The sequence below is a fragment of the Perna viridis genome, chromosome 10 (genome assembly GCF_037379345.1).
Source record: "Perna viridis isolate PV_CMFRI_1.1 ecotype Kerala chromosome 10, ASM3737934v1, whole genome shotgun sequence".
NCBI lineage: Eukaryota > Metazoa > Mollusca > Bivalvia > Mytilida > Mytilidae > Perna > Perna viridis.
In genome coordinates this window covers 26,596,221-26,623,182 of record NC_142454.1, presented here as the reverse complement: position 1 = coordinate 26,623,182, position 26,962 = coordinate 26,596,221, and the positions used below count along the sequence as shown (strand labels likewise).

Here is a 26,962-nt window from a genome sequence, read left to right as displayed (position 1 = left end):
TTATGTGATTAAGATGTATCAGATCTCACCATCTTCTCTCATATTCATTTATTTATTTGAAATTAAAAAATGCTAAAAAAAAAAGAAAAAAAACAAAAAAAAAAAACAAACAAACAAACATTTGTTTAATAACAACATGTCAGGAAGGAACGAACAAGGAAGTATGTCTCACTGTATATGATTTGCACAACAGAATATCACTAAGATATTTATCTTATGAGAAAATATAAAACTTGCTTTGTTCTGTTTGATTTTGTAGCATAATTCACATATTTCTATTGGGCTAGAATTGATGAAGTAAAAGTTAAACGCATTTATCAATACGGACGGTTGACTACAAAAAAGTTGTAACTTAGTCTGCGGTACTACATTTTCCATGATTCATTCATTCTTCTTTAAACCAGATATATTTATTTGACTCAAGTAAACAACGAAATGTTCATAATGATTACATTTGGTGCAGAATTATATAAGTTTGGGCCTTTTATTTAAGAACAAAATAAAGACTTTGGTCTAAAATAAACTTTATGTAGTATTACGTCTAAAATATTAGTTCGAATAGTTATTTTATTGAATATTTCCATTAAAGTGAATAATGTGTTTTTTTCTCACAAGAACAAATGATTATTATCATTATGTAACATAGAACCGTCAATAACAGCTTCCTTTAACTTAGGAATGTTTGAAGAAGTTCTCTGAACAAACTGCTTTCGAGCATTTTCTTGACAAAGATTTTTATAATATCTTAATGTACGACAAATACAAATGGGAACACTTCGAACTTTTGCATAGATTTTATATAGCGTTTTGTTCAGTTTGAACCAATCTTTCTTCTGATATCCTGTTTGATTTTTTTTCAAAGTTAAAATAATCACGAAATTAAGCAAATGTACAAAGAATACTCGATCAATATTCATTATCAATATAAAGAGTAATAGACCTTACTTAGAGTAAATATCTCTCTCCCAATTCCCAAACACACAGCAACGAGAAGACATAGGCATAGAAATATTCGTCTGTCCGTGTGTAGAAGAACCACATTATCTAATAGCCTAGTAGACAAATCTGGATTAATTTATGAAAGTCGGTTATACCTTCCATTAGCTATATAGCACTAAAATAATTGGATGTTATTTGCACAGATATTATTTAAGTCCCAGTATCCATATGAATTCTCCTTTTAATTTTTAAAGTACAAGTCCTAGAAGGAATCAGGCAAAATGACAAAAATCAGAAACCCACCGTTTTGACAATATTAATTCACTCATGAATGATCTCTGTATATTAAAGAAAAAAAAACACTTTTTGATATATACAACAATTGATTTGTTCAGAAAAGTTTCAATAGAATGTTAGAAAAAACAGACAGAATTAACTGCCCTTTAAATGTTTTATTTCATCGCATTTAAAATAAATTATAAATCAATTTACCATAATAATTTGGAAAATGTTGTCTTTTTGTAATGATTCTGATGGTGGAAATTATCAAATTACACTTTCAAAATAATAAAGACTGACCCTTAAATAATGAATATATGATGTAGTAAGAGTAATCAAGGGAACAAAGATTCTAGCGGAAATCAAAAAGTAATCAAATGACCCAAGTTTGTAACAGGAATAAAAAAAATATTATCCAGGGACAAAGACCAGACATGGAAAACTAAAAAAAAAAACACACAGAAAAAAACCACACACTTACAAAATATAAAATAACCAAAATAAATGAGGAACTCGGACTCTACTAAAAACTATAAGCATGGACCAGGTGCACAGGTAGGGTAAGTGTCCTCTGTTTTTTTCTAAAACCACCCGCCGAGTTGCTCATAAATAATCAAGTCAAGGGAAGACGAAAGAAGGACATAAACCTATGACACGTGGAACAAATCAGTTTTCAGGGTTGAGATGGAGTACACCGTAACAGTACAATAATGTTATCCAGGGATACGTTTTATCAATTTTGAATATGATGTATTTAATTCAAATATTTTATTTTTACCAATGCACGACAAAGTTTATTGAATGGTTGCTTAATGTCATATGGCAGATATTTCATGCATTTGATGGCGAGAACGACAACGTATCATACAGACCATGTTTTATATCATTCAAACACTCTAAGCCGTATTTTATTGCGCTAGCTCATAGAAACATAAACAGAATAAAACTGAAATTTCCCATTTCGTTGTTTAAAACTCTTGTATGATATCTCAAAACGACAACATTTAATTTACAACATTTAAGCGTTTAAACTATATCCAATTCAACAATGCCTTTGTCGGTCTGACTTTATAATTTATATACGTATGACATATGATTCTGACTTTTATTTCTTTGTTTACTTGTCAGGAACCAGGCATAAGGTTTTAAAGTTTAAAATTGCTTTGACTAACATCAAATATTTACAATTTTTAGTGTTTACAAACTCATGGCACGTAAATACCCATCCTTTTCAATTGAAGACAATAATCTCGATGAACTTATGTGCACGTAAGATTAGACGTCCTTCTAGCTTTGCTTGCAATGAATAGAAAAAAAAGGTCCATTTATTTTATTTTCCTTATTTGATTTAATTTTTTTGATTATTATGTCACTTTTGGGAAACATATTTTAGACCCCGATATTCTGTCAAGGTCTTTTATAACGCAATTTCATAATACAAAAATTGATGTTTTATGAAGACAGCGTTCATTTTCTGTTTTTCTGGGTTACTATTAGCAACTAGGGCAGTTTAAGTGATTTATGTGATAAAGTAATGTGCTTCTGTGTGCAGTCTTAATTCGCCCCCAGACCATTGCGTGTATCATATAACCTTTTCATTAAAAAATGATTTTTGCATTTAAGATCGTCTTGCAAAAAAGCAAAGAATGAATTGATGCGAAAATTTTACGACAGAAAGGAAAAACCGTTGCAAACAAGTCTTCTGAAATGCAGTGAAGAAAAATAAATTTCGTAACGAAGAAATATTTTTTTTGACAAGATATATCCTACAAAGTATTCCAGGTTGATCACACAGGGAACACAAAATCATGGTGTCTAGATTCATGAGATTAAAAAACAAGAACTTTAGGCTTTTCAAATTTAATTGAAACAATTATTACTATATACCATAATGAGAAGCAAAAAACCATATACAGTAATATATGATATTAGAAATAAATCATAAAAAAATAATACATGTACATCAATTTGAACCCAATGTGATCTGTTTATATAACCGACGTAAATACAGAAATTAATGAAAGTTATAAATCACGACATATAAACATATGTGGGATTTTATGTATCTGCAGTCAATTTCATTAAAAAAAACGAAAATGACGTCTCGATGTTTTAAGTAGCAGTCTTTATAAAATGCATGCATGTCAAAACCCCACCAATTGTCTCTTGTTCGGAAGCAGTTACAGACCACAAAACTAGTCTTACGTTTTCAGGTGGTTGTTGCGCTTTTGAGATAAAAAAAATCATAGAATATGTATAAAATTGGCACTTTGCAGGGTTTATTGGTCTTGCTTTGGTTTAATTCGGCTTGATTTGATGAATTTCAATGTGAGATGAATGTTTGGTTTTCTGAGAATTGTTGATCAAAATACAAAAAGAAGTATCGTTATATAAGAATATAGCACATGTAGACCAAAAAATGAATAAATAAATAGATAAAAATAAAATCACCACTTATTTGGTGTTTTTTTTTCCTACACCAGGACTAACCTCTACTATTAGCAGTGTCTAAACTTTATATGAACTGGTACTTAAGTACTTGGACTTGGTAAAACACACTTGTTATCGTAGTGGAGATCGTCACTTCATCAGTCTATACACTCAACCAATAATTGTTACCGATATATTTATGAAAACACAATTTTGGTCCTGCAATACTCCGACGGAAATGTACTGTCGTGGAATACATGATTTTTTAAAAATGAAATCAAGTATGGGCACTGAGAAAACCTTTCTAAGAAAACAGGAGATCATGATCATGTAGAATAAAACCTCTACATAATCCAATAAATACGCGATAAAATATCTACGAAACCAGACGTCATTTTGACAAAAAATCGTACGTGCAAAATTGATCGTAAGTAATGACGTCATAACAGAAAATATCATTGTTACGTCAAAACTTACGATCAATTTTACACTAACGACTTGTTGTGAAACTGACGCCAGAAATCTAAACCAAACCAACTTCTTACTAAAATGATTATATTGAGTTTTTTTAATGTCTAAGGAGAAACGTTCAAGCACTTTCATTCATGACTTCAATATTTAAATGATACTTAAAATATGCGTGATAAAAGAAAAAAAATATTCTAATTATAGAGGACATCAGTATATTCAATAAATTATGACGCGGATAATCATCTCATTTAGCAATAAAAATGGTAATGAGTGAAAGTTGAATGTCGCAAATTATCAAACCAAGTTACTTAATTTTGCCATCATTACAAACTTGCCGATATAATTTACCATATTCAACTTTCGCGTTTTCATTTGTTATATTTGGTAATGAAATATGCTACGCCTTCATTACCTACATACTATTAGAAAGATAAAAGACAAAAGTGCGAAACCTAGGAAAAACATTCTATTTTCATTAGTCTATTGCATATCAAATGCGTTGTCTCTAGATTTTTGCATTTTATTCAAACTAAAACAAAACAAAAACAAAAACATAATTAAAAAGAACAAAACTGAAAATATCCTGAAAATGGTTGATTCATTTTATGCAAAAGTTTAAAGTTAATAAAAGGCTTGGGAATCACTTCTTAAATAACTCGTTCCTACCTCTAAGAAATAGACAAATTTCAAGAACTAAAATAAAATTCCTTGCAGCCATCATGTATACATACAAACTAATCAAAAAGAAATTTCCGCGGTCTTATATAGAACGGTTAGTGGTCGATTTAAATTTAGATTTTTTTTTAAATCGCGGTAATTCAATATCAGTTTATGGTTCAATATCATTCACTGTGAATGCATAAAATTACCTTCATTCATCCTGGGGCATGATCATATGATTGACGAATCGTGATTTAAACATTTCTTTGATAAACCGTATTCCCACTATCCTGGTAGGTCTATGTAATTATTAAGCGAAGTGATTTTTATAGATGAAATTTCTGAAAATCAAATAATTTGTAGGTCATAGAAAATATAAGTTTTGGAATTTGAAAAAAATGTTGGGAGAAAAATATATCTACATTTATAGCGTTTAATTTAAATCAGACCATTAAGTACAGGAAACTGCAAATGATAGAAGTGTAGTTACCATTTGTTAAAACGGGTCCCTATTTGTTAATATTAGACGGAAAAAAGGAAAAAATTGGGCCAATATCAATAGATTTTTCAATAACGTCTTTTTGTACATTTTATAATGTGTAAAACTGTAAGTCACGTCTTTAAAGGCTTTAATAAGTGAACTGTAAGGTAAGATAGAATGTCGATTTTGACATATGAAAGAGTAATCAAGGGAACCAAGGTTATAGCGGTAATCAAAAGAATGTAATCCAGGGACAAAGACCAAACATAGAAAACAGACATACACAACAAAGAACATAAACTAACTAAAATCATACATACAAAGTAACAAAAGTAAATGTGCAACTCGAACTCCACTAAAAACTAGGAGCATGGACCAGGTGCATGGAACAATGGGTATTTCATACACCTTCTTGGTCAATAAGGAAGGTTACTACACAATGCATTGATACGTCTTCTTTTACTTTGTTATATTCTTGAACTAAGAAGTTGCATTTTTATCTGAAAACATCTCATTACGAACTTACTTCAGGATGTTTGCAGGTAATGCTGATATTTTATGGACTCCTCTAGTTTTATTCAATTCATAACATTAACATGTTTTACCCAGTGACCCCATTTTCTTTTCATAAAACACACATTAAACTGATATTCAGGAAGTTTTTAGGAAATCCTTGTTAGTTATTTAGTGTTTTCAAAAACTGAAACCTGCAATATAAAACTTGTGGAAAATCTTGACTTGAAAATACATGCTTGTATTGTTATACCTTTTTGGGTAAACGATTGTTGTCTTTCTCGAACCATCGTTGCGGTACATGTAAAGACGTATGATAACTGCCATGTTCACTCGGTAGCATTTACACTATAAGACACATACTGTAGTAAATCTAGACCATTCACCTTATTTACACACAACCCATCTCAAGTTTTATGGCTCTTAAATTTTTGCCATTAATGCGTTTGCACGTTTTGACTCACGTTGATATCACATATACTGTTTGTTGTACCTTTTCAAAAGTTCTTTAAAAATAAAACTGATTGGAAATGACACAAGATATATGTAATTATTGACTTAAGTTCGGGTCATTATATGGACCCCAGTGTGTTGGGGATATATCATCAATTGCACGAGAAGTGCATCATTTTGTTGGTGTGATTTTAATTTAGATTGAATATTATTTGAGGTGGTGTGCACAATAAAAAGAACTCTTATGACTAGAATTTGACATGAATGTTGTGGTCTATGAGTGAAAGGTCACTGTCCTTTACTTTTTAGAAGACGACTTTAAAACTGATAACCAAATTTTCCAGTGGTCTTTAAAATAATTAATTTATCTGTTTTTGAAAGGTTGCCCAGTAATTTTTAAAAATTCAACCATATGTTTGTGTCGGTTCATTATAACGGAAACGTTTCATTCCTTCATTTCATGAGCAACTCTCCAGGTGTTTGTACAATACTTTCTAAAATTACTAAAAGCTACTATGAATGCCGATTTCTCAGAACTTCAAACGATTTATTCCTTCACTCCTTTTTTAAAACCCTCAATTCAAGATCATTATCAGAATAAAATAGCATAAAACCTATTATTTTTCAACTCTTTCTACTTTTATTCCCCATACTCAGCTGAAATTCCGACTCAAAAGCAGTACAGATTGTTGTTACTCAAAAAATACGGTACACCTAGATACAGATATGTAATACTTGGAAAATATTCTTCTTTATACTTCGTTAATAAAAATTCCAAATCATCTTCCAAATATATCGAAAACGATGTTTTCAAAATGCTGGAATTTTGTTTATCGCCAACATATTCGGCATCCTAATGGGAACAAATTGTGCCCCTCTACCCTCTATTCGCTGACATTCCTTCACTCGTATGAGCTGACTTTATATCTTCAGGAAGGAACATAGTGTAGCCATAACCTTTGATCCCAGTTTCTACGTATCTAGATGTCGTATTATTGTTAAACAATCCTTGTTTCTGTTATTTTATACATCGCATCTACTCCAAAGTACTTGAGATAGAGAAGACTACAGACACTGTGAAATCAGCCTCATATTTTGAATTACTCTTAGAGATCGATGGTAACAGAAACAATGAACCAAAATATTCGACTTTTTATTCCGTATTGTCAACTTTCATTTCATCTGTGGAAATATCCCTTCCGCGCCTGCTTATCGAGTTTTCATATCACAATTCATACCTTATGTCAGAGCTGGCCGTAACCACGCAGACTTTTTGTATGGCGGTAGACTTCTTACAATTATGCCTTTGGAATAGAGTTATGTTGCTACAAGACTGAAGTCATCCCTACAGAAGTTTTATGGTCGATATCGTGAATTCGTGGATCGTTACGGTGTACTATCTGGCCATGGAAACCGATTTGTTCAAGGTGTCATAGTTTTCCTTTCCTCTATCCTCTATCCCAGACTAGACTTTTTATAAGTAACTCAGCGGGTGATTCTATAAAACCAGAGGATGCTTAGTCTACCAGTGCACCATTACCATGCTCCCAGGTTTTAGTGAAGTCCGAGTTGCTCATTTACTTTTGTTGCTTTATACGTATTATTTTGGTAATTTTATTTTCTTGGTTGTATGTATCTGTTTTTCCCGTCTAGTCTTTGTCCTTTGGTTATTTTTTTTTATTTCTTCTAGAAATATTGGTTCCCTCGATTACTCTTTAATGAGCAACTTAGCTGGAATTTCTAGCAAGATGACACTTACCCTATTGAGCACCTTACTCATGGTTTCAGTTTTAAGTGGAAATTTGGTTCTCCTCTACCCATGTCGGTATAATCGTTTTCGTTGTATAATGTTCTTCTGTATTACAATCCGAACCCTTGTTTTCTTGGTTACCCTTGCTAAATTAAACATACTATCGATATCAGGTAATTTCTTCGATTCAGATTCATTATTTTTCCATCAGTCACAGTTGACATCATGCAAAGTTGCTACATAGATAACAAATTGATTAGTTGTATCAACTGTATTATAAATATCTACAATAAAAGAATGGAAAACTAACAGAATATGTCCGAAATTCTCACCAAAATTTAAACATGGCACATAGTATATGCTACCACAAAAAATCAGATCATGATATTGAAACTAAACAAAACGCGTATTAACCAAAATATAAAAGTAAAGGAAATGCTAAACTTGCTGTTAATTCGCCATTACGGTAATGTCAATTTAATTCAGCTTTCTTATTAAAACCATTTAATGCACAAATCTGAATTTGATAACAACAATCTATGTACTCTTGAATAAAATATTGAGGCAAAAATTATGATAGTAAACACGTATAACGTGAAACATAGGGTTAGAAAGTAGTGCTAGTACTGATAATATATAGCTGTACTAGATCTTTGCGTGGGGATATTGTAGTATTGTTATGTAATGTGTGCATAAAAAATCTACTGACATGTTTCAGCAAAAAACCGTGGCTTGACTAAAACGGCTCAATACTTCGCAAAACAAAATTGCGAAATAACTTTTTGTGTATTGACGTTATTTTCGTCTTTATGAATACCTCATTTATTTATTTTGGGTCTTTTACAGCTAGTTTTATGGTATGGATTTTGCCAATCATTGATGACCCTGCTGTGACCGATAAAAGTTTGATTGGTTGTTGCTTGACATTTGGTGGGTGACTGTCTCTTTGCAATCACACCAAGTCTCCTATTTTCATATTAAGGGAATCCATCGACTAAATGATTTTCTTCAATTTAATCAATTCAGAAAACACGTGAAAGGCTGGCAACAAAGGTTGTGGATTGACTTCGTACTTAGACCAGATTTCAAAGGTCTTTTGTGTTGTTAATAGTTTTCCACATGGCATTACTCGTGACAGAGACTAAATAATAGAGCACGTTTTCTATCTATGTAATATCATAATTTTCCATTTAAACGTGAAAAAAAATTGGAAATGAAGGACAGAAATATTTAAAAAAAAGATTGATTCTCAATGATACTCTCTTTAAGTACGAAACAATACTACTATCCACAAGCTATGCCTACTCTATTCATATACTTTTGTATTTACACTAAAAATTCAGTTTTTATTTTTTTGCATTAAGAAATCAATGCTATCTGAAGAAAATAAATTTTGTTCGTTATTGCAAAAAAATATTAGAACACTTAATACTTAGAGTAAAGAATATTTGTCTGCATGGGACATCTCAATGTGTTTGATGTTCTACGGAGATAAGTTTTAATTTACACGTAATTTTTTATATCGCATACTATATGAGGTTAAAAACAGAACAGCAAAGAAATTACGTAAGAATGCATACTTAATTTAACATTAAGTTAAAAACATGGTCAATTCGATTTGGAAGAGCTCTCAATGAAACCAAGTATTTATTTTGTTTAAAAACCATTTATTGATGAAGAGATGGTATTAACAGCCCTATCTTATACAACAAATTTTATTTAGAACTACAAAAACTGAGAACAATGGCCACTAAAATGATACCCTTAATCCCCTTAAGAACTCATAATTGATTAAATCCATAACCAATGGTGCACAATGGAATACATAATAAAGATTCTGTGAAAGTTTCATTAATTCCATTCAGTTGGGTAGCAGGGTTAACGGATAAGAAAGTGACCACCTCTGCATAACGAAAGGAAAGAGGGTAAATAGGAAGTATGGAGGGAAAGAAAGAAGGCTATGTAGTAGTAAGGGGTATAGAGTGATCCAAGAAGCAGAAAAAAATTAATTGTTAGATTGACAATTATGTTTCATAGCGAAAATTTCGCGTCCATTCATTGACTTATAAAGGAAGCAAAGTTAGATTTTCTATAGCAATAACCATATTGCAGATTCTTCAAGTATTCATTTTTAAGTTTAACAGTAACATTAAAATTCATTTAGTTTGATTTCTGAAATAGTCAAATATTGAAAATCCTTGTAAAGATTTGAAAAAAAAAAACATTGTAGAGAACCTATTTTTACCACTTTACAATAAGAGCGCCGTTAACATGATTTATATGTCGGTCGCAAATTTTAATTCGAACAGTTGATATATATATATATTTCTAGAGAAGAAGTTAAATTAATGGAACTTGATATTGTGCTTAAGGTTTATAGTATTCTATATGGTAAAAATTTAATATGTTTTCTGGTTTTAAAACACAGCATCATAAAAACAGGAAGGCTATATTGGTCTATATCGGCCAAACCCGTAATCTTCCCTCATAATGACCTCTGAAACGACCAATATACCGGTTCTGCGAAACGGGCATCACAATACACCCTTAACACAATTTAACATGACTGTCCTTGCTCAATGATTGCAACCTTGAATGAAAATAAGTATACGTCCAAATCAACAATTAAAATCACGATACTGTTCTTTTATCGCGTACAGTCGTAGGGTTAATTGTCATATTTGCATGATTGTTATCTACGATTTGCATAAAAGATACATAAGTTGAACGCAATTGAATTGACAAATATGACTTATTCTATACCATGTTTTGTTCAAAACTATTTTATCTTAGGGATTCAAGTGTAACGAAGGTTCAAAGTATTGACATCAATTATTTTTCAAGTAAATACTAACACAACAAATAAGGTCAATTTCGGTGTCTTTTTGGTACACTTAACCTTTAACAAAGGTACACAAGTACATGAAAGAAACACTTCTGAACAAGATCATGTCATATGGCGTATGACAAATGCCATACTATCAACCTTCCGATTTCAATTTACACATATATTATTCTAGGTGTGTATACGTTTTTCATCTTAACTTGAGGCTAATTTTGCCATGTTTATGTATATAAATATAGTGAACAAGGACAAAGAGTGATTAGGACCTAAATCTCGGCGGGTGTTGTCGGCAGCTGTTTCTAGAAAAGGAGAGGTTGCTAGTCCTATCCGTGCACATGGTCCATTTCCCACGTTTTTAGTGGAGTCCTGGTTGTTCACTTACCTATGTTTCTTTCTTTGTGCTGTTTTCTGTTATTTCATGTTTTTGTTTATATCTAGTTTCCATGTCTAGTAATTATTCTTTGGTTATATTCTTTTGATTACCGTTCGAATATTCGTACCCTTGATTTCTCTCTTTCAAAGAGATTAGCGGATTTTTGTTAGTGAAATAAGTATTAAATAGATCAAAGATTACATCATTCTATTGAAAGCACATTCTTCCTTCTAAAATACGTGACTACCAAAATAGAAGAATCTTTGTAAGTGTTCGAATTAATATGTGAAAAGACAATCTATGTCTTTACTGTTCGTAGTGCGGATCATGAGATTTCTGTTTCCATTGTTCGGTTTTTAGAGTGCCCTATTAGAGTAAGCAAATCTCCAATCACGTTTTACTATAATGTCAAATATCTTTTAAACATTTGCGAAATATATATTCTTATATGATTTTTGTGATATTATCGTGGGTTGACTAATGAGTGAAAGTTAAATATTGTAAAATAAAAACTCAAGTTATTTGAATTAAACATCATAATAAATAAGCCACAATTTTCATAGCATATGCTTTATCGCCCCAGGAGGCTTCAGGCTCGAGGGATGATGACATGAACTCGAGCTTATTAAGCATATTATGTGATAAATACTAAGTAAAAGAAATCAAGGGAACCAAGATTATGGTGAAAATAAAAAGAATATTATCCATGTGAAAAAAATCAGACATGGAAAACAGACAAACACAACAAAAAACATAAAATGACTAAAATAGTACATACAAAGTAACAAAATAAATGAGCATATCGGAATCCACTAAAATATGTTTATCATATTCTCCAAAAACTAGTCAAATATCTCTGAGAACATTGTGTCCATGTTTGTTTATAATTTTAAATTCACAGGGTACGGTCGGAAAAGGGTGTGATAGAACTTCCGATACATGATGATGGGTGGGGCATGCAATAAATTCATGAAGGGGACCTTTATCGGCTCGCGGTGACTCCATAGAAAAGTATTCGCATATTAAGGTTTATCGAGGTGTCAAATTCTGCCTTTATTGAAATTAAGTATGAAATTAAGTATATGATATAACATTTTATCATGAATTAAAAGCTTTCCGTATTTGCATTATCAGTGATTGTTTACAATCAATATCGTTTACTCTACATCGCATAACCTTTATCACATGCTAGTCCTATAATCCATAACCTACATCGCACACCTTTACCTATATCGCAAACTTACTCGGGACACACTTAATGTATAGATACAATATATGATAAAATGATCATGACATATCAAAAAATGTATCACCTTCTGTATCAACTCTACACTAATATCACCCTGCTGACCGGTTGCACTTAGGGTGATAAAGGAGTCGTTGGTTGATACGGCATATGGTTCAGGTTTTACCATGTAATATTCAATAGATATTGATTTTATAAGTATCAGGTTTATGCTTGTATGCACACATTTTCTGTAAAGTCAAATTCAAACTGAAATATACCGTATGCTATGACAACCGCCAGACCCATATATTTACCCGGAAGCTTGATCAATTGTTCATATGAGACGAGAAGGTGTAACATGACTTATTTGATATTTGAAAATCAATTTAATAATTGTACTCTGTATATCATATGCTTTAATACCTAGACCTAATTCTTTGTTAATCACGAGGCATTAATTATTTTTAAGTTTGTTAAAGCTTAAAAATTCGGGTTAATATGAATATCAACACTGGAAGTGCTTATCTTTTGCATGAAATCCAATCGATGACATATAATACATTACAAAAGTAAAAGGGACTTCGTCTATCTATATAGCAAAAGTCATAATCCTTCTCTAAGACCTCATCTTATGCGAATAGGGGATGGGGGAAATGAGGATGGTATATGATGTAATTTTAGCATAAAAGATTATACAAGTACATGTTCATTAAACGACCCCTTTCTACATATTCACACGAAAAGAATAAATTGTGTCATCATGAAACCATTTTATACTGCTGTATGTAAAGAATAATTACAAAAGCGTAACCTGCATCTAAATATGCTTAACCGAATATTAGCCAATCCATGCAGAATTTTTATCGAATTTACCTTGACCAATATTTGTTATATCGTTTTATTCAAAAACAGATTTATATAACCATCGCTACCACTCGGAATTTTCGTCGATTTCCATATTTACTACATGACCTCTTTACACTACATATCAGATTAGTTATTCACGATTTTCTTATTTGACTGTATCAGAAATTTCATTACGTAATCTTATTATGTAACAATTTAATTGCCTTGTACGTTAATGTACTTCCATTTTAGGATGATATCTGTTCTTATGTGATTAAGACGTTGCATTGGGTTAATTATTTGAATTGAAATTCGCGGTAATGCAAGTAGATATATCAAATAATGGAAATTCGTATTTTGTACAGAACTTGTTACTCAACCTAAAATATGTTACCTTGCCAACACATGTAAATATTTTGTCACCTTTCTTAACCTTGAATGAGATAAATCGTGCGTATTCAATTTGTGTAGTAAAGAGTACTTAATTTCGTCTTATTTTCCGAACATAAGTAATATAGCTATTGATCAAGGATGCATTTCAACAATAATACAGTATCTTAATGTTGCTAAATTATATTATGACAATAAACTACTATCATGATAATATAAACTGTTTGTTTGAATATGCGGCTATCTACGTTTTATTAAGAAAAAATACAGTTTTTATATTAAATAGAGCAAATTTGTCAGAAAAAATTTGTTGTCGTTCATTTTAAAAATTCTGAAATGATAATGGTCACGTTTCGGTACGAAGATTCCTTAAGATTAAACGAATTTCAAACTTATTTGCCACTTGACATATCAAAAATCATGTTTGCTCAACTAGACATCTTTACAACAGTCGCCATGTAACTGGTAGTAAACGTCACTTTTATCCTTTTATCCATTCTTTAAAAATAAATTTTGAATCAATACATTCTTATACGTCATAATGCATGTTAAAAGATGAGTGACTTTTCGATCAGTTTTACATCCAATGTTAATTATCAGAGGTAGACGTAGAAAACAATAGCAGTGGTACATGTAAGGCCTATACTGCTACCACATTCTCCAAAGAGGAGATTGAGGAAAACAATAAATCTGTGCGTGCTATTTTGGTCTCTCTATCAAGGACGATGATTATGATTCACAGTCTATGTACTGGATTCCTAAACGCCACAAGAATCCATACAAAGAACGTTACATAGCTGGATATGATATATATACCACTAAACCTCTTTCAACACTTTCAATTTCTATACTCATAACTGTCAATGGGTGTCTGCAATCCTACCATAACACTTGTTACTCCCGTAGTGATACGTATTCAAAGTGGATCCTGAAAAATTCGAAATATCTTTTGGAGACTATCAGTTCAAGCCTTTTATCAGAATATAATAGCATTACAACCTATGATTTTTCAACACTGTATACTTCTATTCCCCATACTCAGTTAAAATCCCAACTTATACATTATACATTGTTGTTTTCATAATAGATGGTACAACTTGATAAAAATATATAGTTCTTTGTAGAAGGTAGAGATTCCTAATGCTTTGTAAAAAATAATTCCAATTCATCTTCATAATATAGAGGGAGATGTTTACATATTGCTGCAATTTTTAATTGACAATATATGATAATTGACAGTGTGGTGGACGCGTTTTTTTGCAACAAACAATCGACATTCCAACGGGAACTAATTGTGCTCCTCTACTTGCTGACCTACTTCTTTGTTGTGTATTTCTGTTTTCCATGTCCGGGCTTTGTCTCTGGATTACATTCTTTTGATTACCGCTATAACCTTGGATCCATTGATTATTCTTATGTGTTATCACTCAACAATTTCATTAAATATTTGCTAATAAATACACGCGTTTGGTATCGTTAACTTTATAACGTTGATATATCTTTATATAATGATGGTAATTGAAGAAGTACAATATTTACTAGGTCCGTATAAAATCAGAGTAAACTTCAAAATTTACTGTCCAGTTACATATATATATATATATATATATATATATATATATATATATATATATATATATATGGCTTTAATGAGATTTCTTTATTTGATGAAATTATAGACGTTGTACACACGTTTTCTTTCCTCTTTCGCGTACCCACGATGTTACATTTTATGAGCTACTCGACAGGTGTTTCTTATAAAGCAGATGACGCATGCCATACCGGTACAACTAGTCAATGCTCCAAGTTTTCCATGGAGTCCGAGTTGCTCATTCACTTTCGTTTCATTGTTCGTGCTATTTTGGTTATTTCTAGTGACGTGACTGCTATATCGATCTTTCTTTTGTCGATTTCCGTTGTCATCAAAGTGCTTTCATTGAAACTATTAAGAAATAATATTTAGATACTTCTGAGTCTAAAAATCATGTAAAATATGTATAAGGTGTAGATCATAAAAATGCAGAGATTTTATTGTATTATCGAAGTATTTATACCTCATAACTTTGAATAATTAAATACGATAAATTTAAGTAGCTTTTTGGTTTTTTCTAGATATATTGAATATATTTATAACAAAAACTTTGGTGGAACTCGCCGTAAACGAACGTAACTCAACGAAACTCGCCCTAACAGAACCGAATGTGACAGACCATGGAGGGGGAAATTTATTAAAATTAGTGCAGATGAAAATCGTGGCACCATTCATATAAATTTCACAGTTCATAGCTTTATTAGAGATCAACAATATTAATTCTTATATTGTATGCAGTTCTTTCGATAAATGCAGATAAATGCAATAGCAGGAGCAGTTCCAGTAATTTATAAAGGGTGGACAGGAGAAAAAGCCGGATACAAGGCTAAAAATAACGTGTTCCTAATTATGTACAAAGTTAGCAAACTTTTCCAATAATAAAGGGTTCTTAATACCCGGATTCCTTCCTGCTCCACCACTGCGAAAGTAAATGCAAATTGCATATTTTAAGTCAGAGATATTTAGTTATAGTCTAAAATTTGTCATTTATCAACCCGAATATCCTTCGAATGCACACACGATTGAGTGGGTTTCATAAACTCATACTTTATTTAAACTTCAAAGTTTTGGATAAGTGTCATATTTTATGGAATAAAGCACATTTTTTAATGAAGAACAGGGTATTTCGTCCCTTTCAGTGACCTTATTTAAATCGTAAAATGCCGTTAAAAGTCAGTTTACTTGTTATGTCACTTTTTAAACGTGCAATGGCAAGGCCATCGCCCCTCATCATATCTCTAAATTTGAGATAAAGTATTGAAAATAAATGCGTGTCTACAGTATTATTTATTATATATTTCAACAATAAGATTGGTATTGAATTATGGTAGTTGTACTGTTCCTGCATGTACAAACAACACAAAATTATAATTCGAATTACGACAAAGTAAACGCGAGACTAGCTAGTTCTCCCTAAAATCAAATGAATGTTCAATGACGTGTTCAAAGTAAAAACTGTTCTATGTTTTGTTATTTGATTTGACAACGCTTTTATTACACTTTTTTCTTTTTAGAGTTTTGTTTCATTTACAGCTGCTACTTTCCCATTAATACGTCATATACACGTCTGTTAGTCTAAATTCCCAGCTGCCTACATTACATGTTTGTCCGAAAATAATTCAAAATAAAATTCTTGTTTTCAAACCTGGATCTTTCTGAATGCTAAGAGTTCGCATACGAGTAACTAAATAAAAATTTCGCTTAATTTTAGCACGCTAATCTCATTTTGAACCCTAGTACTTTAGTGTAAAATGAAGTTATGAGTATCATATCTGAATATACATATCCATGAAGATTAAGAGTATAAACATTTAACGTGTTAAGTAATGCATTCAGGCGCCGATCAAAGGACAGTCGTACAGGGCGAACGCCCTTCCGAAAAATTTGGGAAGAATAATTTTATTGGCATGAAATCTTGAAAATCTCCATATTTATGCAGCTAATAATGTCCTTTCGTTTTGTTGATTTATTTTTGTCCGTTGTTGGTCAAGTAGTTCACGCTCATCACAACTGAACTTTTTGTCCTTTCAATGTTGATACTGTTATTTTTAATGATTCCGGTAACTATAGGATCTTTATTGTAAATGAAAATCATCGGTTATTTCCGCTCCACTATAATAACCATAGGTAGGTGCAGATCATATATACATTTCGCCCAAAATGTCACGACTTAAATTATTTTCCCCTTGGTGACACCAACAAAGAAGAGAGAGTGAAAAAAAAATATAATTTTCGGAAATACATCCTGACAAATTCTTCAGAATTTGTCCGAACACAAACTTAATAGTATTCAGTGTAATATGACACATATTGACTGCAGTTAAAAGGTGGTATACATCCACTAGATTACCATACTCAGACTTTGTCTCGGATGATATTCTTCCTTCGTGAAATAATTCAGCACCAAAAAAAGTCATTCACCGAGTCTACTCTACAATGATATGCATATCTGCACAATTTCACAAAATAACCCTATCATATAACACCAGTTTTAAATGTTTTTACATCGTGCAATGCATCTTGAGCGGGGATGACGTAAACATGCTCCAATCCATGAATTTGTAGACAGATCACATTAATCGAGATATGAACTACATGCCTATGTCATAAGATAAGCTATAGTCAATGGCTATTGGACATCAGTAACGGTAATAGTATTTGGGACTTGTTAACGACCTTGAATACCAATACAGGCACGTTCGATGTTAGTGGTAAGTATAACAAAATGGTGTTGGTAGTGGAGCCCAGCCTTCGGGCAGGGTTGCTAAAGAGACGTTCTGGCTTATACTACCAGACCGCACGTAGATCTGGAAGGGTTTCCCCACTTTTCTTTTTTTTATATTTCAAACGGTTTCTCCACTTTCACTGTCTTGGAAGTACTTCTATAAAAGAACTGCGAAATGTTATTCGAAGTTTATAAACTTTTATCTATGGTGCAACACCATTGCATTTGTAATGTTTAAATGCATTACCTTTATAATGTTTAAATGATGTGTAGCAAAAGCTTTTGCAAAAAATAATAATTCACAGATTAAAAATTCAAAATAAATTTAGTTTATTTCTTTTATTCTGGTTATGTAATAAAATATAAGAAATATTTAAAAAGCTATAAGAAAAATAAATAAAGCTAAGAGATAATGGGCGAAAATAAACATTTTAAAGTTTCCTCCCTTTCCATCATCTTAGCGATACGTATTTCTTCGTAACCGAACGAACGGTACGTATCATATTATTAACTCGTTGTTCAGTCTACAATAAATTCAAGGCCGGTTTGTAGAGACATTACATTAATTTTGATAATAATTTCAAAGAAATCGAAATTAGTTAAACCTTAGTTTGAGCATTATTTCTACTGTAATTGAGGTCATTGAACATAACAAAACAGACGATCCCTATTGGTACGTCCGTTCGTCCGTTCGTTTGTCAATTTAGTGGAAATATCTAATGAGCATCAAATATATTTTGTATGTTGTGGTTCAAAAAGAGTAATCAAGGGAATCGAGAGTTTTGCGGAAATCAAAAGACTGTACTCCAGGGACAAAAACCTTACATGGAAAACAGACACACACAACAAAGAACATAAAATAACCAAAGTAACAAATGTAAATGAGCAAACCGGACTCCACTAAAAACTGGCGGCATAGACTAGTTGCACCGGTAGAGTAAGCATTTCACCGTATTTTACAAAGAGTGTATCTCGTTAACATATTTACATTTCTTATTTAAGATATTACTTTCACTATTTCAAGTTCATATTTATATCATCAGAAAATGTACAAATATCATTTTTGAGATGTGTTATGCTTTATTGCTTTATAATGAATCAGTAATGGTTAAAAACAAAAGCGGGTAAATACTACCCATCACTGATGATATTTTAACAAATGTAAAACAAAACCCACTTTATTAAAATTTTGGTCGCAATTATTATAGATTCATATGCACCATTTTTCGTTGCACGAAATACTTGTACTTCAATTGAAATCCACAAATTGAGTTCTCAGATTACAATGGAGTTATGCAATTATGTTAAGGAATTTGACATGGAAACCATTTATAAAAAAGTACAATGAAGTCATGACTTTAACAATTATAAAAGCATTCGAACCGGGATCAAGACAAAAGCCCCCGGACAAAAGCCCCCCCCCCCCCTACGGATTATAAAACTTATTTGTATAATGAACAGGTGCTTTTTATTTTTTGTCTGTCTATACCTTTTTCGTTACAGTTTTCTTTGAATTCATTTTAATAGCTAATTATTTCAGAAGCTTTACATAGGTAAATCATATTGTGGGATTACAGCTTCCCGTCTGACAGTTTTGTGTATATTTTGCCCATATGGTTTCGGGAGATAGGACCGGGGATAAATTTCTTGTAATATAAATATCGAATTACATAAACGCATGCAGACTTAATCGTTTCGTAGCAAATCAATGACAATTGAGAAGCAATACTTTGTGACATTATAGAGCCACGTACAATTGCGATCACTTCTAACCTCTCTGAAATCAGTCAGAATCTATCAGGATTTCTGTTCTACGACAGCAGATAGAACAGAAATCCTGACAGACCCTGACGGGGTCTGACAGAGGTTGTCCTGGGTCAAGACACTTTTGCCCTATTCCCGTACAGATCCTGACTGAAACTGTCCAGTGTCGTGACAAACAAATACGAAAAGGTGTTCTAAACTGTCATACCTTTAGACAGTTCCTGACACTAAATCGTTCTATTCTGTGTGACCTTATTTAGAACAGGAAGTCTGCGATTAATAAATGAAACTGTGTCACTAATGTAAATTAGCTAATCCGATTAGGAAAAAAATCTTTAATTTACAATAATATACATAGAGCTCGTCGAGATTATCATCCCACAATCACTCGGTCGTTGTTCATGTTCCAATTTTGGTCGATCACGGTCCAGTCACTCATCGTTCAAAAATTATCATTGTTTACATGTATATTTTTTTTACATTCTGTCATACACCTGTGATATTAATTAAATCAAATTATTTAATTATAAAATTAAAAGTCTATGTTTCTGTTCTAAGTGTAAATTCTTCAAAATGCCACTTTTAGCAATGAATATGAGTGTGAACATTCCAATTTACCTACATGGTCTTATATGTAGAAATATAGAAATTAAAAGTGTCAGTTTCATATTAGTGGCTGTGACACCTTTATTTCAGTAAAATTCTGCAAAATGTATGAGTGCAAGCAGTTTTATTTTTCATTATGGTCCAAAAACTATTGACTAAAATGCTTTTTTTTTCAATACAACTATTATGTGGGTGACTGTGACACATATATTTCTGTCAAAATTCGTCAAAAATGTCATATTCCAGTATTTGTATGAGTGCGCACACTTTTAATTTCGATGAGGGTCTAAAATTAATGACTAAAATGCTAAAAGGTTCAATATTAATATCATGTGGTGGCTGCAACATATTATTTTGAGTCAAAATTCCTTAAAAATGTCATATCCTTGCAAAATGTGCGAGTGAGCACACTTTTAATTTGCTTGAGGGTATAAAATTGTTGACTAAAATGCTAATTTTTTTCAATATAATTACCATATAGTGGCTGTGACATATTAATTTGAGTCAAAATTCTTAAAAAAATGTCATATTCTTGCAAAATGTATGAGTGCGAGCTCTTTTAATTTCCATGAGGGTCTAAAAATAATGACTGAAATGCCAATTTTTTTGAATGTAATTATCATACAGTGGCTGTGTGACAAATAAATTTGAGTCATAATTCTTCAAAAATGTCATATTCTTGCAAAATGTATGAATGCGAGCAATTTTAATTTCCCATGAGAGTCTTAAATTATTGACTAAAATGCTATTTTTTCGTAATATAACAACCATGTGGGTGACTGCGGCTGGTATATTTCAGTCAAAATTCTTAAAAAATGTATATGAGTGTGAACACTTTAAAGTTCACTAAAGGTCTACACTTTCTGTATAAACTGTTTAAAATTGTCAATAAATATTGGTACTTCGTATCATACTGGTGTCTAGATCTGCGACCAAAAAGAATTCAGTCCAAATTCAATGACGAAGAAGGTACGGGAGGCAATATTTTTTGTTGGTATTGCATGCCACACATAAAAGTCGGATAACATTGAACAAAAATCAAGTTTAAACATAGCAAGGTTTCTTTCCCGTCGTAAGAATCGGGATTCGGGTGCTACGCCTTTTTTTTTTCGTAATCACGTACATGTACTGCAAGTAATATTTCAGTCAGAGAAGTATTCTCGAGCCAATGACTGTCAGAATCTGTCAGGAACTCTTCTAATCCACGTATCTGTTCTACCTAGAACAGTTCCTGACAGGAGGGTTTTAGGACCCATGACAGATTATGACAGAGCTTGTCCAATGTCCTGATAGACCCTGACAAGGTGTGTCGCGAGTCAGAACAGTTTCTGCCAGTTTAGAACTGTTCTAGGACAGGGAATCCTGACAGGATCGAAGAGAGGTTAGAAGTGACCGCAACTGTATATGTAACTTCTTTTAGATATTATTTGTCGGGATTAAATAGTCGCAGATATATATTGAAATCTATTGAAAATTTTCGGACGGATTTTGGTGTCTGCTCTAAGAATTTATTTACATTTTAAACAAATTAACAGTATATACTCATGTATGTACATTTTAATATGAAAAAAAACTTCACGTGTTTTTCCACGCTATGATATATAATTTATGTTTTGTCAAGGTCAACGTAAGCAAATATATGGATGAATTGATCTTTAAAAAGAAATGCGTTTTTTTTGTACATAGAGAGGTTTTGTTATACATTAAATTGAAAAGGGTAGTTGATTTAACAGCCTGTTTGAGTAGTAAGAAGATGCAGCATTCAAAAAGTACCAAATAAGACGAACGTCACCCAATGGAGCAGACTTTTTTCACATTTTTATTACGAAACAAATATAAGAAAAAGAAAAAAATAACACCAAATATTAAGTTGCTAGGAAAAAATAACCAATAATCTTTACCTCTGACATTTAGTAATTGAAGTAATTTCAGAAGTTGTATGTAAGAAAATAACTACAAGTATACTCAGTACCTCAGTATACTAAATCTAATTTGTGCACCGACACAGTTCGTGTATGTATACATGTACAGCTGGAGTTATTGTCTTACGAATACAGATATCTTATTCTTTTCAATTTATTACACCAGGATTGTTTCTCTTTGACTACAACAAATAACTATGTAGTCTATATTTGTAATTTATGTAAGGTAGGGTAACTGAAGAAAAATTCACTAGTAATACATATTATATAACGAGAGTTGGTATGGTGTATATGTCAAAGATATATCAACTCGAGATGAAAATACTCTAAAAAAATCTTTAATCGATTATCGCATGTTATCTATCGGAATATCATGCTTTGGTAGTGGATACTGCCTTATTTTACACAAAAGATACTTGTTTAAAGTTTTGATCAATTAAGACATATGCAAATGAATATATTGGATGCAACAATTGAGTAATCATTGCTAAGTCACCAAAGTACATATTAACAATACTTATCCTTAAAAGATATAGCTTCAGACAAAAGGATGTTTCAGTTCGATAACTGAAATTTGTAAAAGTTTCTCGAGAACATTTGAAAATTGAGAAAATCGATACAAATTTTGTCATATGACGTAGACCTGGGTAAGGGACATAAATTTAAAATCAGTGATATGTTTGTATCATATTCAATTTCACCAAAGCCTATCAAGCTATCATTTGAAACAGAATGAAATCAGACGAAGTTACTTTGATGCTTACATGAGATTGATTTCAAATTTACATTGAAATATTTATCTACTGTGTCACACACAAAAAATACAAAACAAAACAAAAACAAAAAACAAAAAACAAAAACAAAAACAAAAACAAAAACAAAACAAAAACAAACAAACAAACAAACAAAACAAAAAATAATAAAATCAACAAAAAAAAAAAACAAAACAAACAACAAAACAAACAACCAAACATATTTTGAGTGAATTAGATATATGTAACTTTTATAATCACTGATTATTGAAAATTCATAAGGTCCGCGCCATCAATAAAGATGTCAGTTATAAAAACATACATTTTATCTGACCAGGTCGATTGGTATCATAGTATACAAAGCGAAACAACTCAAATTAAAAAAAAGTTGTTCATTTAATATCTACATATATTTATATTGATTTTATTGATAATAGTAGGAAATTCCAGAAAATGACATGTAAAAGTTTAAAGTTGGATATTGCTTTTAAGAGTAGCATTCAACAACAAAAGTTACAGACGATAGGTGATTCATCATACATGTCAGAAACCCACCAAACTTACTTGTATTTCTTATCCAGAATTAGGTACAGACAACATACCTAGTCTTGATATTTTATTTTGGTGTAGCTCTTTTGAGATGAACTTTTTTTAGATTGTACATGAAATTAGCACTTTGCAAGAGTTATCGTTCTCGATCGATTTGCTTTGATTTTATTAGGAGATAAATGTATGATTATACAGATATGAATACAAAAAGACGTATGTTTAAAAAAAATATAGCATCTGAAGATTAAAAAAAAACATTGTTTGTTCCGTGGGTTTTTCTACACCATGAATCACCTGTACCATAGGCAGTGTCTTAGTTTTTAAATGGACTGATACTGAAGTCAAAGAGTTCTTACTTTATTGCATTTCATTTTGATATGTACATGTGACCTATGGATTTGATAATATCATAAAAGTTTAAAAAATGACACACTTAACAAGTATCAAAACACAAAAATCAACCAATGTTTCAAAGAGTATAATCACGGAAACCAAGGTTATAGCGGTAATCAAAAAAATGTAACCCAGGGACGACAAAAACCCGACATGAAAAACAGACATACACAACAAAGAACATAAAGTAACTAAAATCATAAAACAAAGTAACAAAAGCAAATGAGCAACTCGGACTCCACTAAAATCTGGGAGCATGGACCAGATGCACCGGTAGGGTAAGCGTCCTCTTCTTTTCTAGAAACCCCCACCGAGTTGCTCATAAAAAGTCAAATCCGGGGTAAACAAACGAGGAAAGGAAGACTATGACCCGTTGAATAAATCAGTTTTCATGGTGTAGATGGATACACCATAACGATCCACGAGTTCATGATGACGACCATAAAACTTCTGTAGTGATGACTTCAATCTTGTAGCAACATTACCCTGTTCAGAAGCCTATTTGTTAGAGTTCTAGTGCGATACAAAAAGTCTGCGTAGTTTCGGCAAGCTCTGGCATAGCGTATGAGTTGTGATATGAACACTCCATACGCAGGTGCTGAAGGGATGTTGCCACGTATGAAAGGAAAGTTGACAATTCTGAATGAAAAGTCATCACGTTTGTCGTAAAGTTTGGTCAATAGTTTTTCTTTACCATCGATTTCTAAGTGTAGTTCAAGATATGAGGCTGACTTCACAGTGTCTGTAGTATCCTTTATCTCAAGTTCTTTTGGGTAGATGCGATGTATCAAATCCCCGAAATTAGGATTGTTTAAAGATAATACGTTATCTATATAGCGGAAACTGAGATTGAAGGATCTAGCCAAACGATATTCTTTCTTTCTGATCAGATCAGCTATGAAGTCAGCCTCATACGAGTGAAGGAATAGGTCAGCAAGTAAAGGAGCACAATTGTTCCCATTGGAATGCCGACCAATTGTTGAAAAACACAGTGGACAAACATTTTGTAAACATCTTCCTCTGTATATTTGGAAGATGATTTTGAATTATTTCTTACAAAGCATGAGAAATCTCTACCAAGAACTATAAATTTGTATCTAGGTGTACCATCTTTTTTTGGAAAAACAACGATGTATAATGTTTTAAGTCGGGATTTTAACTGAGTATTGGGTATAGACGTATACAGTGTTGAAAAATAAAAAGCTATACTGTTTAGGTGTCAAGCAGTGGATGAAACATGGTATGAAAAACCCGACCATTTTGAAAGTTTAATTTGACTAGTTGCACCATCAGAATTGATGAAAACAGACAAGATTTTTTATATCATGTTGGTAAATTGAGTTAAATTTCATTGAAATGCACTACAAATTAACATTTCAAGGACCGATAACTGTGTCAAAAACGTCATTTTAAACATTCTATTGAAAAATTTCTGAGCAAATCCAGTGATGCAGAGATCAAATAATTGTCAAGTAGAGAAAGCATCTTTGAATTAAATTATATTGTCAGATCGATGGGATTTTGACATGCATGTTTCTCATTTTCCCATTTTGCCTGGTTTCTTACAAAGATTTACACTGAAACAAGTAAAAATGATGTGAACAATGATTTCAAATTGCAATGAATTTACGATTATTTGAAAAATTTATCGTGATTTTATAGTACATCTTGTAATATTTCATTTCAGTATATATTATCCGTGAGCATGATAACATATATCATCAGAATCAATTCTCCAAGCTCTTCCTCTTTTCCATATTGCATTATGAAAACAGAATGTGATAACATTTTAAAAGAATGTAACTGTTTTCGTTTTTTCTTGGTTAATTACCATTTGAACGATGTATCATTATTTTGCTTAAATGACCGTCTTTTATTTCTAAACTATCGAAGGAACTAATTTCAATCACCAAGCACTGTCACAAATCCCAATAATCTTGCTATAAAACTTAAAATGATCACCAATTATACCTGATTATACATTACACAATCATTCGTTAATGTCAATTAGCGATGAACTAAACATTTCTTTGTAGTACGTAACAGTTAACGCTCCTTCTTTGTATTACATAACAGTTTCAACAGGGAAATTGTTGTTTCTTCATAAAACATATACATTTGTAGCATGAGACCGGAAAAAGAAAAGGCATGGCCCATTTTAAATTCAAAAGAGAATGTTGAATCTAGTTAAAGTCTTCTAAGTCCAGAAACAATTCAAATCATGTTACAACTACGCAAGTGGATAATTGTTTTAGAGATAAACTAATTCATATTAAATGGCTTAACATTTGTGTTTATATGTAGAGTGTCTTTAATTCAGTACAAATTTAGACAAAGGACAAAAAATACGTTCTCTTGAGTGTTGTTTTTTATGAGTGAATCACGCTTTACAACATTTATTCAGTTTCAAATGATGTAATGGAACTTTAGATGAAACACATTTTTTTATATCATCACATCAAAATTCAACTTAAAAGTTTTACTTAGAGGCTACATTTAAATCAAACAAATATATACTTCATTCAGTGTAAACGTCAAAAGTGTTACAATCAGATAAATAATAGTTATCTATCTTATGAAATATGGGTAACAACAAAATTACCGAACACTAATCCGACCTATAATCATGTCAAGTCAAAAACAAATCTGGCAAATTAGATATTACGCCACCGGATCAGCTAGTACCGAAATGGTTCTTACTTGGTACAGGCCTTTCAAACGAAATGGTGGGTTACTTTAGGTTTTACAGCACAGCGCGCTAAACCTCCCTTTTCCATTGCGGTGTGAATATACCGGTGATGATTAAATAGCATTTGCATGCTATTGTGTAATAATCGGGAATTCATCGGTCACTTCAGCCAATGCAGTATACACTTATTGATTCAAAATCTAATTGCAAGCAATCAATTATTCTAAATCTAAATTTGGAAAAGTCAATCATGCAATACACCCCCCCCCCAAATGGTTACATGTTTTATTTTTGTTAGAAAATTGCTTTATGA

General features: G+C 31.8%; 1 protein-coding gene across 2 annotated transcripts in view; it reads right to left on the bottom strand.

The window, feature by feature from the left end:
* Positions 1–26,962, bottom strand: part of LOC148605168 (uncharacterized) — a 77,319-nt gene that overhangs the window by 11,173 nt on the left and 39,184 nt on the right. Inside the window, exon 1 of one of the 2 annotated variants that reach the window (XM_088548121.1) lies at positions 4,786–4,903. The exons of the other annotated variant lie outside the window; for it this stretch is intronic. Coding sequence (XP_088404247.1) covers positions 4,786–4,840 — 55 coding nt within the window. The 5' untranslated portion in view covers positions 4,841–4,903. Of the gene's footprint in view, positions 1–4,785; positions 4,904–26,962 lie in introns of those variants that run through there. 2 annotated transcript variants of the gene reach the window in all.